At 36.6% G+C, this 17,100-nt stretch overlaps 1 protein-coding gene across 1 annotated transcript; it reads left to right on the top strand.

Annotated features, from left to right (window-relative positions):
* The first annotated feature begins 247 nt into the window (after window positions 1-247).
* Window positions 248-13,522, top strand: sanbr (SANT and BTB domain regulator of CSR). Its single transcript, XM_079833034.1, has 21 exons — window positions 248-803; window positions 1,173-1,324; window positions 4,366-4,555; window positions 4,716-4,809; window positions 4,909-5,156; window positions 5,391-5,449; window positions 5,834-5,994; window positions 6,577-6,663; window positions 6,806-6,916; window positions 7,076-7,199; window positions 7,325-7,477; window positions 7,576-7,709; window positions 7,851-7,950; window positions 8,661-8,693; window positions 8,790-8,889; window positions 9,027-9,115; window positions 11,311-11,339; window positions 11,473-11,546; window positions 11,923-12,011; window positions 12,160-12,251; window positions 12,810-13,522. Exons 1-21 carry the CDS (start codon window positions 752-754, stop codon window positions 12,844-12,846), a joined length of 2,208 nt encoding a protein of 735 aa, XP_079689160.1. The 5' UTR covers window positions 248-751; the 3' UTR covers window positions 12,847-13,522.
* Window positions 13,523-17,100: the final 3,578 nt, after the last annotated feature.

Genomic DNA, 17,100 nt, shown 5'->3' with positions numbered 1-17,100 from the left:
CACAATAATTTCGACCTTTATGTGATCCACAGTTGTACTAAACTAATCTCTTTCTGTCTAAAAATAAGCCTTTAGTCTGTCAGAATATCTACAGTGCTGCACTTCTTTCAGCAGTCTCATTTACTTGATTAAAGAGATAAATGCATTTTTGTTTCTCTGGGTCCCATATTAAAAACAGAATCCCATCAATCAAAAAGAATGTTGGGACTGTCGCCTGGCAACGAGGACGCCGGCACGCACCTGCTGCACTGCGGCACCGGAAATACAGAGCACGACACGGCGGCAGCACAGGGGACGTTAAGGGGAGTTAATCCTCGGCCACGGGTTGCCTTAAATCGTTTTTCTCCGTTATTTTTTATCAGGCTCGGGTCAGCGAGTTTTGGCGTCCTGTCAAATCGCAGTAGACAGACGGATAGGCAGCAGAGGGAGGAGGCGCTCAATCGGGGACACTGCAGCGAGAGCATCACCATGGCACACGCGCTCAGAGCGCTGCGCGTGCACGCTGCATCACTCTCTCTACCATCTCTGGCATTTTAACAAGAGCCGCTTCAGCAAGAGGAGAGATAAATACGAACGTGGGTAGTCATGCCCAGCAAATCTGCGAATTTCAAGCCGAGCATTTTGTATTATTATTTGTATATGCTGTGTAGATGTGAACTTTACTGGTTTACCAGGATAAAATCAAAGTAAGCCACAGCATCTCTGTTGATGTTATTCAAATCCAGCCCGTTATCAGCACCGCTCAGCTGGAATGAAAGAAGAGCATTGCTACCAGAGGAAACCGCGCATAAACCTGGAACAGGGTAAACTGGCGATGTGATTGTGTCTGTTAGGCTAGCTTAGCATTTCACTGAGCAATGCGACACAAAACGTGGGGTGTGCCATAATCTGGTATTTATTATGCTATCTAAGCATCTTTACTGCTCCACACACAGCTGCATACGTTATATTTCCTTAGCACCGTTAGTTTTTTTTTTGTTATATCTGTGTTAATAACCTCACATTACCAAATATCAAATGCGACAGCTGTCATTCCATCAAATTGCCCCTTGTTTCTCTGGAGTGGAGATCAATACAAAGGGACAATAGAGAGCTAGTAGATGGCTTAGTTGTCAATGTTCATTTAAAAATATAGACTGATAGTTTATGATAGTTTTCTTCCTCCTCCGCAGAAATGAATCGCCTTTGCTCTGTTAATAATAACTTTCCATATGACAACAACCTCCTGGTGCTGGACATGGTGCTGAGCTCGTTATGGGCATCGCCTCAGCCTATCAACTGGGAGAATGTTGCCAAGTTGGTCCCTGGCTTCACACCTAAAGAGGTAAGAGACATGAGGCCTCCAACTATATAAAATTACTATTTTCTGTGCTATTAACTATTAAAACGTTATTCTTAGATTGTGTGGTAAACAAATAACTTTTTTTTTAAAGACTATGATTTTCTAAACAAAGAATGAGAAAATAAAAAACATAAACCATTTCCATTTGTGTGGTGCGAAAATGGCATCCTTTGCATCACAACTAAAATTTTCTTCACTAAACTTTTGTATTTGGTTACCAAAGGGACAGAACTATCAGAGAAGAGCATGCTTGAAATGAAAGATGAGACATGTAATGATTAATTTCCAATCAAGTTGTAATTTGTAAAATTTGTATAAAAATGCAAAAAGTGTAAATGTATATATATATATATATATATATATATATATATATATATATATATATATATATATATATATATATATATATATATATATATATATATATATATATATATATATATATATATATATATATATATATATATACATATATATATATATATATATATATATATATACATATACACACACCACGTGCAGAATTATTAGGCATGTTGATTTTCTGATTTTTTTTTTTCCAGGCACATTTTACCAATTCCAAACCACATTAAACTTAATAAATACAATTTTTTTGTTGTATTTTATCATTTATAAGTGATATATAATTGTTCACGAAGGTTGGAAATGAAAATCACCTTATATTCAGGTGTGCAGAATTACTAGGCATGTTTTCTTTTACCGATAAAATTAGCCAAAAAAGAGATTTAACTCAGACTGAAAAGTCAAAAATTATTAAATGCCCATGAGAAGGATGCAATACTAGACATTGCAGTTAAGGCATGACCATTGGACAGTGAAATGCTCGTTGGGTCAGCAGGATCTGACAAAAACAGGTGGTGAAGAAAAGACACCTGTTCACTGTAAAATAATTAAGGTGAAGAATTAAGTGTGAAACCATCAGGAACCCTTTAGTCTCCAGCGCCACCATTTTCCAGAGCCGCAACCTACCTGGAGTCTCCAGAAGTGCAAGGTGTCAGGATCTCAGAGACTTAAGTTAGGTAAAGAATCCTAAAAAATGACCCCCACTAAATAAGAATCACAAGCTGAAGTGTTGTAAAATACATAATTCTGCACACCTGAATATAAGGTGTTTTTCATTTCCAGCCTTCATGAACAATTGTATATCACTTATACATTATTAAATACTAAATTAATAGTAGTTATTAATATTACTGTGGTTTGGAATTGGTCAAATGTGCCTGGAAAAAAAATATGATCAGGAAATCAACGTGCCTAATAATTCTGCACACAGTGTAAATTCAATTGTATGTGGAATGCTTAAAATGCTAGATAAAATTGTATGATATATATATATATATATATATATATTATATATATATATTTATATATATATATATATTAAATATAACAATAATAATGATTCGATACCAATAACCGTTAATTCTTTATATTTGAAGGTCGATAATCAATATATTGGCCAATAAATCTAAATCCAAATGTTTTTTTTTTACTTGACAGCCTGATTACAAAAACCAAAGTCTCGCCATTAAAAGCCATGTCCCAAGCACACAATTATAATGTTCTCATCATAATTTTTATGTAGCCTGTATGACAGACTTGCGCGGCATGTTGCACTTAACTGTATTTTTCTTTTTGAAGTGATTTCAGTCATATTTCATGCAATTCAAAACCACCATGGCGAACAGCGCACATCTGAAGTTTCTCAGCTGAAGGAAATAATCCATTATTTATCATCTTTAAAGGGGTTATGAACTGCACTGTTTTATTGTTTTAAAATGTTTCCTGGGGTACACTTATAATACTCTAAATTTCTAAATTGTCATAATTTAGGGGAAAAAGGCATTTTTCCTACCTTGATTTTAGCCCTCTGATTGAACGCTATGTTTTAAGGGGCATGTAGCTGTGAGATGTCAGTGTAAACGCCCACTGCTGTGATTGGCTAGCATCTTTGCATATGAAATAGCTAAGTATTACATGTGGAACTCTCTCGAAAACTTTTAGGACGTTTTTACTATTACTGCTCTCAAGGTTAACTTATCGTGAAACGTGATGATTATATTTAGATCTATTGCTTTATATTTAGATTGTAGCATGAAAGGTTGCAGTGATGAGCATTGTAGCCAATCACAGACATGTTGAGCGCACGAATGCAGTGATCTCGTCATTGCACACTGACGACTGCTTTCATCATAACTAACAGTGCAAACACAATGTAAATAAGAGATTTGTTGATTATTACGGGAGAATCCAGAACTCAGTCACTGATAAACTCCTGCTGTTTGATTGACAGCTCCAGCAATTGTAAAGGAAGCATTCTTAGATCGCCTTCTATATATAATTTAAATAACAAATTATTTTCATCCTACTAAGAGAAACAATGTAAAGTTGACCGATTAGTCACTGGATTGATTTACTGGCACATAGACAAAGAACAACTTTACATGAATAATCAGAAATCACTGATCATAGATCAGGCATTAGAATGAACATGGTTACTTACGAGTTGTTGTGGCAATACTGTCAAGTCCATATTGTAAAAGTCTGTTTGCAAAGCTTGTGACCGATTTACCAAAGAATCCACAGTTAAATAAACTGAAAACAAATAAATAATGCTCATTCTCTGAGCTTTGTTACAATAAAAGCTGTTTTTGAACTAACAAGGAAGTTTTCAGTTCTGAAACTTGCAGGTTATTCTTATAGTACGATGACCTCTTATGTCAAAAGCTCAAGGAAAAGGATTTCTTAGTTCATGACCCCTTTAATATATTGGCCAAATGTTCTTATTAGGCCGATAACGATAACATAAAAATGAACTTATATCGGCCAATACTGATATGGTGGCTGATATATCGTGCTTCCCTAATTCCCATCACAGAATGTTGCCTAACACAGTGCATACATTTGAGAGTTTAATACCTACACCTTTCATACAAAGATCCAGAAGTTTCCACAGCAAACGTTTGGAAATGTTCAGCTTATCCTCTTTTATATTTTTGTAGTGTGCACGGCGGTTTGAAGAGCTGAAGACTACAGGCAGTTTCCCTCATGTTGATGACCAGTGTAACCCACTGACCGGCGCAGTGAGCTCTCCATCAGAACCCTTTTCCACTTACATCAAATCTAATTTATTGGATAATACAGGAGATACGGAGGAACCACAGTCCAATCAGGCTAATCTCTCAGTCTCGGGTGAGTCAGTGAATGGGGTCTGGACAAAAGATGCCCAGTCTCTGGACTCTAAACTACTCCTTAATATATTTAATTTTGGTAATTTTGCTTGTATGGGATGATTTCATAGGTACAGGGTAACAAAAAACGTATTGAAATGGAGCTGTTTATATATATTCAGGCCTCACTGTGATCCCTACTGGTCGAGGAGCCTCTGCAGAAAGTGAGAATCCAGATCCCGCCAAGAAGATTGAGAGAACAGAAGGGAATAAAAGGTGAGGCACATTTATACCAATCAGGCCACCAATGAATCATCTTCTACTAATAATGACCATGTATATGTTCAATAAATGCTTATAAATCCTTTCACACAGCCCCAATATGGTAATCCACGTTTGCGATGAGGCAAAGAACCTGAAGCAGGACTTTGTGTGTCCAAGAAACCTTCTGGTGAAAGAGATGCGTTACTTTGAAGAGTATCTGTCTGTGGACCCACAGCGCTGGGACGAGGTGGACATTTCTGTCCACTGTGACGTCCAGATCTTTGACTGGCTCATGAACTACGTCAAGAGTCACAACACTGAACATTCGCACGGAAAACACATGGACAAACCCAAGCTGGGTAATTGTCTTTTGGGAACTGTTTCAGAAGTTCTGTGTGTGTTTACTGTTGTGTTTTTTTTTTCTTTCTTCTTTTCTATAATCAAAGATACCATCAGAGGTGTTGTGAAATGTGTGTTCTATGACCTGGCTGAATGGTGTTTGACGTGGTTGTAAACGGTTATGCGTTGGCTGTGAGTTTGATGTTTCGCTGTTTGTGATGTTGTCGGTTATGTTATGTGGTGTTTGGTTGCAGAGCACAGCAATGTCATCTCAATCCTGATCTCCTCCGAGTTCTTGAAGATGGAAACTTTAGTAAGTGTTGGGAGGGGTGACAATTTTTTGGGTAATGTAGTAAGTGTGCTCTGAGCTGGGTGACCTTTAGGTTGTAGTTTACACTTAAAAGAGCATGATGCATGATGGCTGTTTCATCATTTGTGTTGTTTTCTGGACAAATTTGTGCACTGCCCAAACAAGCAATATTGAGACACAGAATGTTCATAATTTTCAGGAAAGACTTGGTGAATCTTGATGATTGTGCTTGTAGCGAACTATCCATAGTGCTAATGATTGTTATTATCCAAACCTTGTCTGAGCAGTGTGCAGAAAGCATGTTTGGTTGATCCCATCAGACATTATTCATCCATTTGATAAATGGGTTTCAGATGTTTGATTATCATGTGTTTTGTGGATCTGAAGGTTGAGGAGTGTATCCAGTATTGTCACAAACATATGAGTGCCATCATAGCAACGCCGTGCAATATGAACTGCATCAACAACAATCTGGCCGGACGCATCGCTGATCTCTTCAGCCACAATGAGGCAGATGACCTCAAGGACAAAAAAGACAAATTCAAAAGGTGAGAACACGCATACACAGGACAAAACAGAAAGATGCTGGATATTTATATCTTGCATGCATTGCAAACACTATATTCAGTTTTCACTCTTGTCTATATTTTATGTATACAATGTATTCTATAATAATAAAATATGAATATTTTAAAAGTAACAGTAAAGTGTTATTGTAAAATATTGTTGCTATTTAAAATAACTTTTCTATTTTAATATATTTTAAAATGTACTTTTTTTTACTGAATTTTTTGCATCATTACTCCAATCATTCTAATATGTTGGTTTACAGCTCAATATACATTTCTTATTATTATCAATGTTGAAAACAGTTGTTCTGCTTAATGTGTTTGTGGAGACAGATTGTGAACTTTTGAAGCATTACGGATGTCTTTACTGTTGCCTTTAACCAATTTAAATTTGTCATTGCGTATTAAAATTATTATATAAAAAAAAAATGCTGACCCCAAAACTGTTCAGATAATATGATATTATCTAAACGGTTATATAATTGTTAATACAATAATGTTCATATATATTTAATTAGTTGTTATGTTATTGATCATACTTGATTTGTACTTTCTCACCAGTAAACTGTTTCAGAAAAAGATTGAGAGATTATTTGATCATGGTTATCATAATCAAGATTCCCCTGGTAATGCATCTACTCTGTACAGGTGAGAAACTTTTGCATTGCTGTACAAGCTGTAATAATGATAATGTATTATAGATATGCACTGGGTGTACTATAAATTATTCTTCTGGTGCAATTAAGTGGATTTCAGTGTAGTGATTTAATGTTGTGATTTTTTTCCCCAGATGTGGACTTTGCCTTAAGCTTTTAACCAAAGAAACAGATAAAAAAATCCCTTGTGTTCCAAACAAAATCAACATAGATGCCAGAGGAAACATTATATTCACTCACACCAGGTTGTATGAGGCACTCTGTATTTCAATCACATACACACCAAGTGTATTTAAAACACTATAATAACTTTCATTGAAGTCTTAGATTCCAAATGCTGATATTCCAGTCTTATACACACACAAATGCGATGCCATGTTGGTAATTGTGGTGTGTCTGTGTAGACATAAGGCCTGGGAGGCACATGAGTATTTGAATGGGCTTTATGAAGAGTTGAAGTCCTGGGTACTGGTTTACTGGAGGATCTGGGGCACCATCAATTTCCTTGCCTGCTCACGCTGCAAACAGGTAAAAAAAACTTGTACTTCACCAGTAACAAAGCATGTATGTGTAGATAAATATAGATATTGATTGGTTGGCTACTAATTGAATGAGTTCAAATGGGAAAGAAAAAGTTGTTTGGCTTACGGCAGGCATTCCTGTGTACGGAGTTGGGCCAGTGTAAATACCACCCAGAGGCGGTTGTGTATCCTGGCATTGGGGCAGATCATAGATGGCACGGCATTGGTCTTTACCCCTGCTGCAACCAGAAAGTCTTACGATTCGATCCCTCCTCCATGCCCAAGGTTTGTGTTGTTGCTTTAGAATACTCAGATGGCCTTTAAACATATCTCACTTTAGTGAATGCCTGTGTGTGTGTGTTTGTGTGTGTGTTTTGGTGCAGGGCTGTAAAATAAGAGACCACATTGTAAGTGCGGCGGATGGTGCTGACTGTGGCGATCACAAAGTAAACTCAACCCAGACCAGAATTCTCAATGACCTGCTGCTCCACAGAGAGGCTGTGTGTGTGCCTGAGAGGTCAGACTATAGTAACTTCCTTCAGAAAAGGAAAAAAAAAAATCTGCATGCCAGATTTGATTTGTTTGATCCTTTGCCTAGTGTTGTGTTCAGTTTTTTAGACTGATGTTTTAAGCTCTAATCCATTTTGTTTTGCCATAGCTCTGAGGACCCTGCTACAGGCAGTGAACATGTGCCAGGAGATGATGTAACGCTGGAGCCAGGAGTGCTTACCGCTCACAGACCTAAGGAAACCACAGCTGTGAGTCTATCACATTTGGATAATCTTTTTTTTATTCTTTACATTTATTTATTTTTGTAAAATTTTTAATGCAACCAACAGCAACATACAATCACAAATGAACACAAAAGACAATACTGCACTGCACGTGTACAGAAAAAAGTACAAAAAAGAAAACGTTGAAACATACACAACAATATTGTGTATATATCAAAGGAAGAAGGTAAAACATTGTCAAATTGATGGTGATACCCGATTTTGCTTATTTTTGCTCATTATTTATTACATGCATGGTATTTTTACATCACTGCAGAATTTATTTTCTTTTTAAAATATTTCCTCTATATTATGGAAACCTAATTTTACCCCAGAGTAAAAAATAAAAACATTATTGTGAGTTTCATTCTGATTTTGAATTGGAAGATGGTTGGAATTGGAAGGAATAACGTTGCATTATGACACATAAATTCACATTGTGATATAAAGTTACAAGAACTACATTTGCAATTGTAAGACAAAGTTTAAAATAAAGTAAAAAATACTGTGAGATATGAAGTTACAAGTAATAAAGTTGCATAATGACATTCACATTGCAAATACACCAAATACTACATGAGATGCAAAATCATTTTTTTTCTTTGTGTCCTAGAATTTGGCTTTCATTTATTGTGATTCATGAATCAGTTTATTGTTGAGCTAAATGGTCACCATTTTCTTCTCCTCTGTTGCAGTTTTCACTCTTAAAAAACTGGAGTCTTCAGCTGGTAAGAAGCCAATTCCTCAAATATTTAATGCAACACCATTCCTACACACCTACAATGAAAATAACACATCTATCGCGTTCATTTGTCCTTTTGCAGAGGCAGCAGTCTCTATTGTCTGAAGATGAGGAGTACACTACTGGGTCAGAGGTCACAGAGGATGAGGTTGGGGATGAAGAAGACACTTCAAAAAAACAAGGTGAGCTAAAATGTTACCCATCTGTAAAATCGTCAAATAATCTTTAGGCAGTACCTCATTGCGGTCAGAAGGTGGCAGTCACATACAATTTTCAGGAATCTGACCATAAAGATGGCTTTGTGACTTTTTGTACACAGTTGCAAAGAAGGCAAGAAAATCTGGCAAACCTTTGAAAAGACAAGTGTCCTCCCCGAATTTCCAGCGTAAGGAAAAATCTGGAGAAAAGGTAAATGCAGCACATTATTTAGCAAATTTATTGGAGATTTTATTGGAGATGGGTTTTTCTAAGCAACAAGACTTATGGGCCTGGTTTCACAGACAGGGTTTAGGATTAGGCGTTAAATCATTAGGACATTTAAGTAGCTTTTATAAACGTGCCTTAGGAAAAAAAACATTACTGGTGTGCATCTTGAGACTACGGTGACGCGTTGCTGCCACATACATATTATTTTTTTCACTCAATTATGTTGTAATAACGAGATCTTATGTCGTTAAAACAAAATTTTTCTTGTTAAAACGACATATATTTTCTCCTAATAAGGACATGTGTTGTATAGTGATGTGTGGATATATGTCTGTATCCACATTAGAGAATTGATATAGCCCATGTGCATTTGTCACACTTCCATGTCTGAAAAGCAGAAGCAAGCTCAGTGTAAAATAGGCTCTTCCGCTGCCTGTATCAGTGGCAATGCCCATAGCACGAAAGTATTGTAATTTATTGATGTAGCCTGCAGTTCATAACAGCCACGGGTAACAGGTGCCATGGACCGCTCATGTTCGCATCAGTGGCATAACTTTAACCTAGAAATTACGGACCCTGGTGCACAAATAGGCTATCATAACTATCTATAATAGGCCTACTGTAATATATTGTATGTTATACTGTAATACATATATTCTAGAAATTAAAAAGAAAGACGCTTTCAGCCTTACTCAAAGGTCGCAGAAACATGGCCAGTGGGTTCGCACGTCAATCCATTCCTGGCGTTCTTATTTTGCTTCTTATGTTTTAAATATACAGGCCATTATTTTATGAAACCTTGATCAAAATTAAAATACAATTTATAGAAAACGAAATTCACTGTAAAGAAATGATTTCTGCAAAACAACACTCAATAAAAATGATGTCTGACCCCACTTCATGTCTCCAGACATATTGTGTGTTTTATAGCCTATACTCATGCCGACGAAAGCGCCCTCAAATTCTTTAATATTTTTCATTTTTGCAGGGTTTTTTTACCACTTCGTTATTTTGGCTCGGAATTTCGTTTGTTGGCATTATGAACTGAATTTAGAAAGTAAATTTGAAATTAAAAACTTTGCGTTTAATAAACAAAATACATTTTTGAAGCGTTTGGAGTGGAGTAGGCTACATGCAAAACGTAGCCTATTTAGATTCATAGTTAGGCTATATGTTTAAATATTAGCCTATTATATTATTGTTTTAATTTCATATGTTGATGATGAAAAGTGAGCGGCATGAGGAAGATATAGGCTATAAGACGCGCAATATGTCTGGAGACATGGAGTGGGGTCAGACATGATTTTTATTGAGTGTTGTTTTGCAGAAATAATTTCTTTAAAGTGAATTTCATTTTCCATAAATTGTATTTTAATTTTGATTAAGGTTTCATAAACTAATTGCCTGTATATTTAATTCATAAGAAGCAAAATAAGAACGCGGGAATGGATTGACATGCATAACGAACCCACTGGCCTGTTTCCTCGGCCTTTGAGAAAGGCTGAAAGCGTCTTACTTTTTAATACATTTCTTGAATGTCTTAATTACAGTAGGCATATAGATAGTAATGATATTTGTGGCTGCACCGGGGTCCGTCATTACTAGGTTAAAGCTCCGCGCTAATCATTAGTGATCCATGGCACCTGTTACCCGTGGCTGTTATGAACTGTAAGCTACATCACTAAATTACAACAATTTCATGCTATGGGCACTGCCACTGATACAGGCAGCGGATGAGCCTATTTTTCTGCTTTTCAAACAAGTGTGACAAAGGGATGGGCTAAATAAATTATCTAATGTGGATACAGACATATAGATACACACATCACTATACAACACATGTCCTTATTAGGAGAAACTATATTCCGTTTTAATGACAAAAGATGTCGTTATTACGACATAATTGAGTGAAAAAAATATGTACAGTATGTGGCAGCAATGCGTCACCGTATGAGACAAAACAAAGAAACTGACATTTTAAGATACGCCAGTGCAAATTGCGTTCAGTGAAAACAGCTCAAATATGCATTTTAGTCAAGGACTAGGCTTAAGCCTTGTCTGTGAAACTAAGGGAAGGTGGCTTGTACATGGTAAAACACTCACAAGAAAGTCTGGCTTTGTTGTTGTTTGTTGTATGCCACTTTTCTCTTTTCATTCATTCTATCCTGTTGTTTTAGGCACCATCTCGAGACTCGACCCCGTTCACGTGAGTGATTCCTTGCTGTTTTCTGGAGGACTGATCTGTTTAAACGCTGCATTGTAACGCTTACTCATGCCATATGATAGAGATGGGATTTCTAGGCCTCTGAACAATACATTTGTCTTTATTTTGCTCTCAGCGTCAGCATCCAGAAGAATAAGTGGGATAGCAATCGCTCCATGAGGTACAACCAGGATGCACAGAGGGAGGAGGGTATGGACCTTTTTCCTTTTTACTCTATAACAATGATCCTCACAACTGCACAGTGGTAGAGCCAGTCTTATAAAAAGAGTTGTGATTTAAAACCTCTTGAAAATCATCTCAGAGAAAGTTAAATCCGCAAGTACATCTTCCAGCTTTTCAGAAGAATAAGTCATTATGTTTTCGTTTTATAAACACTTTTGTATTCAACATAGGATTAAAACTGTAGGCTTGCCATTATTCAATGATTTATTATGGTAATTAATCAAGTGTATTAAATATTTTAGGGACAATTTTGGCTGTGATTCTGACACTGAAGCTATCAAGTAGCTTATGTGCAGATTTGCAATGATCTTGATGGATGTCTATATATTCAAACTCTCTCTAGATCAGAGGAGAATGGAGGAGATTATAGCAAATCTCACTAAAATGCGCTTCGGTGACCAGGAGCAGACGAAGATTAAAGATACAAAAGAGGTACAAAACATCTTTACTCCCTTTTAGATAAACCATCTAAAGCGCCCTTAAGACTGATTAGTTGCTATTTTATTGCCATAATTTTTCAGCAGTATTTCCACATTGTACTCCTAGTATTTTGCACCCATGTATGTTTGTGTGCTTGCAGCCTGCAGGGGGGCTCTATACGAGACTGGAGGCCCAGTTTAAGGCCTCCTCACAGTCCAGCGGAAGACACAGCAGCTCAGAGAAAACTCTAAGGTACCGCAGTCACCTCCAGCACTGAAGACACAGACGTGCCACAAGTAAAACATGATATTAATGAGATTTGGAGGGATTAGGAACATGTTTGTTGTAGTGCACTACACTAAACTGGCTTCTTGTCTGCTCTTGGCAGGCAAATTCATAGCGATAGTTCAGCCAAAAATTAAGAACTCTCATGACGTTCTTCTGTGGAAATCAGATATTTTGGTCCATACAATGAAAGGCAATGGGGTCCAGTGATGTTTTGGACACTACTGACTTTCATAGTACAGACAAAAACAACATTTTCAAAATATCTTCTTTTATGTTTCTCTGAAGAAAGAAAGCTATACAGGTTTTGGAACACCATGAGGATGAGTAAATGACGACAAAACTGTCCCTTTAAAACACAGGAACTTATATGGAAGACCCAAAGTCCATGGCTTAATAATATTGCTTTTAATTAAAAATGTATCTAATTTACTTGTTTGTGGCTTTAATTTTACCTGTATTCCTTACTCCCTTTCTCATTTTCTCTCAGTTCTAATTTTAACCAGTACTTTGGTCTTTTTTTAGAGCAAAGACACGCTCGGGGCCATCAAGACCGACTTAGAGGAAATATGGAGATAAGTGGATGAGTTTTTGAAAAGGAGGAGTAAAAGAGGTTGCTGCTGTTTGACGAGGCAGAAGAAACCGTTGCTCTCTTCATCCATCCTTTGGTTCACTCCTCACCCCACCCTCCTCCCGAACTCTGCCCTGACACAGCAGGAAGAGCATTTGAGTCTTTTCCGTTCAATCCCAGGAGAAGAATGGATTGCTGGTGTGGTCGCTGATGTCATAATTGTAGCTATAGAGCATAAACAATGGACCTAATAAAACCTTCAGTTGCACTGTAAACAATACAAGCTTTTGGCTGCTATTGAATTGGTTGCACCCACCAAAAAAAAATTGTATGCATTACCATTTCAGTTTATTGAGCAACTTTTGCTTTATCTTATCTCATCTCTAGCTCAGGATTCACTTCCAGCTGCAGTGAGTTGTAATGTCCCTGCTTCATTTTAGTCGACTCAGGTGACCAGACAAAGCTCATCTCTGTGGTACTGACCCTGCACTTTAAGCCGTCTTAATTCAAACCTGTATAATACGCAAAGAAGCCACTGGGTAAAGAGTGACTCTGACGACTAATACCTGTGAGGTCCATGGTTCTGTTGCACTGGAATTGTTACACCTGTGCCATTTGGACCAATGTGACATGGAGTAGAATACAGAATCAATAGAATAAATCATTTAAAATAAACCTGTTTCTTTTCTTTTTTTTACTACTGTAGAACTGTTTTAAATTACAGGTTCTTGTGAAATTAGTAATTTCCTGGGAAATTTATGTCTGGAAGTACACAGTCCTATTTTACACAATTACTTCATATGTTGCGGTTTTAAAAAAAAACTGACAACAGGAAGAGGAAGTAGAATGTTCTGCATGTGTGGACAGAGGCGGGAGAGATTTGATGAGCTGGTCTGCCTTTTTTGGTGACAGTTGGTGCTTGATTGAGCTCAGGCAGGTTGAATTACAGTACTGGGCCGTCTGCCAGCCAAGAACACAAATGATCATGTGTTAATTCCTCTTTACTGGTGGGAACCAGATCCATCACAACCCCCACCATTCAATGCAACATATCTCTCTCTTTCCAAGAGTTCTCTCTCTCTTACTCTGAAAAGTTGTGGAAAAGAAGAACAGGCAGTTGTAAATAACCATCTGACTGAAAACAATTTAATAATTTGATTTTGATTCTCTTCAGATGTTTCCACTTTTTCCATTTCTGTGTTGTACACTTTGAAAATAGTATATAGTTGCATGTACACTACCATTCAAGGGGTCAGTAAGAAATAAGTCTCTTATGCTAACAAAGGCTGCCTTTATTTTATGAAAAATATACTGTAAACACAGTAATACAAATATTATGATTTAAAATAACTATCATCAATTTTGAAAACCGTGTTGCTTAATATTTTTGTGGAAACCAAGATAATTTTCCAGCATTATTTAATTAATAGAAAGAACAGAAGTTCATTTATTATAAAAATAAAAAGAAATGTGACAATGTGAGTCAACTTTTGATCAATGTAACTTATCCTTGCTGAATGTGTTTTAATACTAGTACAGTAGGGTCTAAAAGTCTGAGACCACTAGTAAAAAAAAAAATTCCATTACAAAATATGACAATTTGAGTGAGAAGAATACCTAATCTGCTCAACTATTTTTTTATTCATTTTGAAATGTTTATTTACAGGTTTAAATCCTACAGGTGACAGGGATCTGAGCTAATCCGTTAGAAGATGCCCATATTTTATAGTTATAGCTAAAGAACAGAAAGAGCAGCGATTCAGCAGAGCAAGGGTAAAGGTGGATGGACACTAGCTGCCCTCATTCCCTCAATACTTGGTCAAAGGTCATATCTTGATCATTCAATGGTCTTTTGTCTATTGTTACTTGTAGCAAATGCTTTGTTGGCATTGGTGTTGTGCATTTGTTTAGAAAGACATGGATTTGTTTTCTTTAAAGAATGACAGTACTGTGCAGCAATCTATGTATGTATACACTAGACTAGGCTATACAATATACAACTGTGGGTTTCATTAAAGCTAAATTACTTCATAAATCGCATAACTGCTGAAACTATAAACATTACAACACTGGTTAGCCATCAGGCCACAAAGTCATATGATGAATTACTTGTTTTGGGGTGTACTATGGTCGCTAGAGGGAGCTGTTTGTATCTAAAAAAATTCTCCTCTTGAAGCCAAACTTCCTGTGCAGCAAGGACTCCCTCATTGTCTGTGTTGTTGTCATGAAGTTCACCTCTCTCAAGAAGGACAGAGCTATTTATAGTGACAGCCATTAGGATGAGACTTCTGCAAATAACCTGAGCTAGAACAAATAGTGTATAATGCTTTATTATGCCATGCATAATTTAATTAAGCCAGAATATAATTATAAATAACCACAAAATCATAAGCCATGTAAATAATTTGTATCTTATGATGTGAAAATATGAAACCGAAAAGAAAAGGACATTTGTGATGCTTCATGATGGTATACATGCTGATTTTGTAGTGATTTAAAATAATAATAATACACTTGCAAATACAGGCTGGTCTGTATGTGACCACTGTAATATATTCACTGTAAAATAAGAAAAAAGTATATAAAACACTCTAAATAAGACAACTGTCAAAAACTTGTTTGAGTGACATGGGAGGAGCAGGCGATGACAATATAATGTATGTAAATGAACAGGCAGGACCAGACAGAACGGGCTTAAACCAGCCCAATCCTGAACAGAGCAGCCCACTTCATTTCACATGTATGTGCCACAATGCACGTGCACCTCCTACTGCTCACTTCAGCAAGATGACCTCTTTCAGCCATGCCTGTGACACCCTGCTAACTTTCAGACCCTCTGTATGTGTTGATTGATGACAAACTTTAAAAGAGGAAACATGCAAAGTTTTCAGATCAAACACCGAGACAGGTTTTCCCTCTTTATGACAAAAACACTTTTGGTCCTTTCGTACACATGCATGATCTGGGACCTGTCCTGCAATAAACAAAACCAGACGTCCAGAGGAGTTTCAATGGTTTATTGTATTTCTCAAAATAATTCAAAACAGCTGAGACAACAAAGAAAGGAAGCATGGCGAGTTTTCTGTAACACAAAGTGAAGTCATAGCCTTAGGGAACATCAGACATTTCTTATTTCTAAAATTTGCTGACTATAAATCAGTTACAATGTTTAAAAAAGTCTCAATATGTCTCTTAAATGAGGATCTGGCCAAAAACATTTTGACAAAACATAACATACAAATGGACACAACAAATCCAGTATGGTCAGGTGACAATTTATTAAGTATTATCTAAAAGATGTGAAGACACACTCCCTCTGTTCATTAATTACTAATAGTTTTATTATAAAACCTGCAGTAAAGAATTCAACATTGATCTTAATAGACTGGAACATCAGTCTTGGGGTTTAAAGAAAGAATGCTGCCACTTGCCAGTGATTCTTCGAAAGCAAGTTGACTTTGTATTCTAGAAACTTCAGTACTGGCATTGACTTTCAGTTGTGGAACATATCATTCATTTACACCACATCACTCTTATCTCAACAAGGGACTTCCATCATATTCACGCCTTTTTATATTTTATTACATGTAATAAAAGGTTAAAAAGGGAGTAAATATGAATCTGATCCACACAATATCAGCTGATTGTCAAATTATGACTGGACCCATTAAATGCACAAAACTCCAACACTAGTGTCTGTTCCAGAATAAAACTGAAGACCAGCTACCTAAAGGGACTAAAGGTTCACCTTTACTGGATCAGTTTGTTTGTTAAAGCTGAGCATATAATTTACCAAATTACTGTTCATAAACTGCTTATTTAGTTAACCAAAAGGTGTGTGGAATGGGCCACATGCTAGACTAAAGAGGAACACTGTGTCAGATTTTGAACATGTATAAAGTCCAGGCGTGACCTTGTGAAATGTAACAGTTTTATGAAAAAATGCATAAGCTTAAATTTTTGCTCGATAGTTTTTTTTTCTCTCTCGTTCTTTGTTTAGTACAGACACTACAGTAGTTTGCACACAAAATCCAGTATTTTTCCATCAACTGACGTTTAAGTGGCGTTGAGACACGTGACTTGCAAGGAAGGGGGAGACACATGCATGCGTTTGACGTCCATTTGAAGCACCACACGGCCAGTTTATTATTATGTTTTCGGTTGATTCAACGCGTTTCTCATACATCACTGCCATATTGTAGTTAATTTCGCGGTAGTTAAGTTTATGGAGACAATCACAAGCCA

Source organism: Gobio gobio (genome assembly GCF_949357685.1).
Source record: "Gobio gobio genome assembly, chromosome: 13".
NCBI classification, from domain to species: Eukaryota; Metazoa; Chordata; class Actinopteri; order Cypriniformes; family Gobionidae; genus Gobio; species Gobio gobio.
This window is presented reverse-complemented; position numbering and strand designations above follow the sequence as displayed.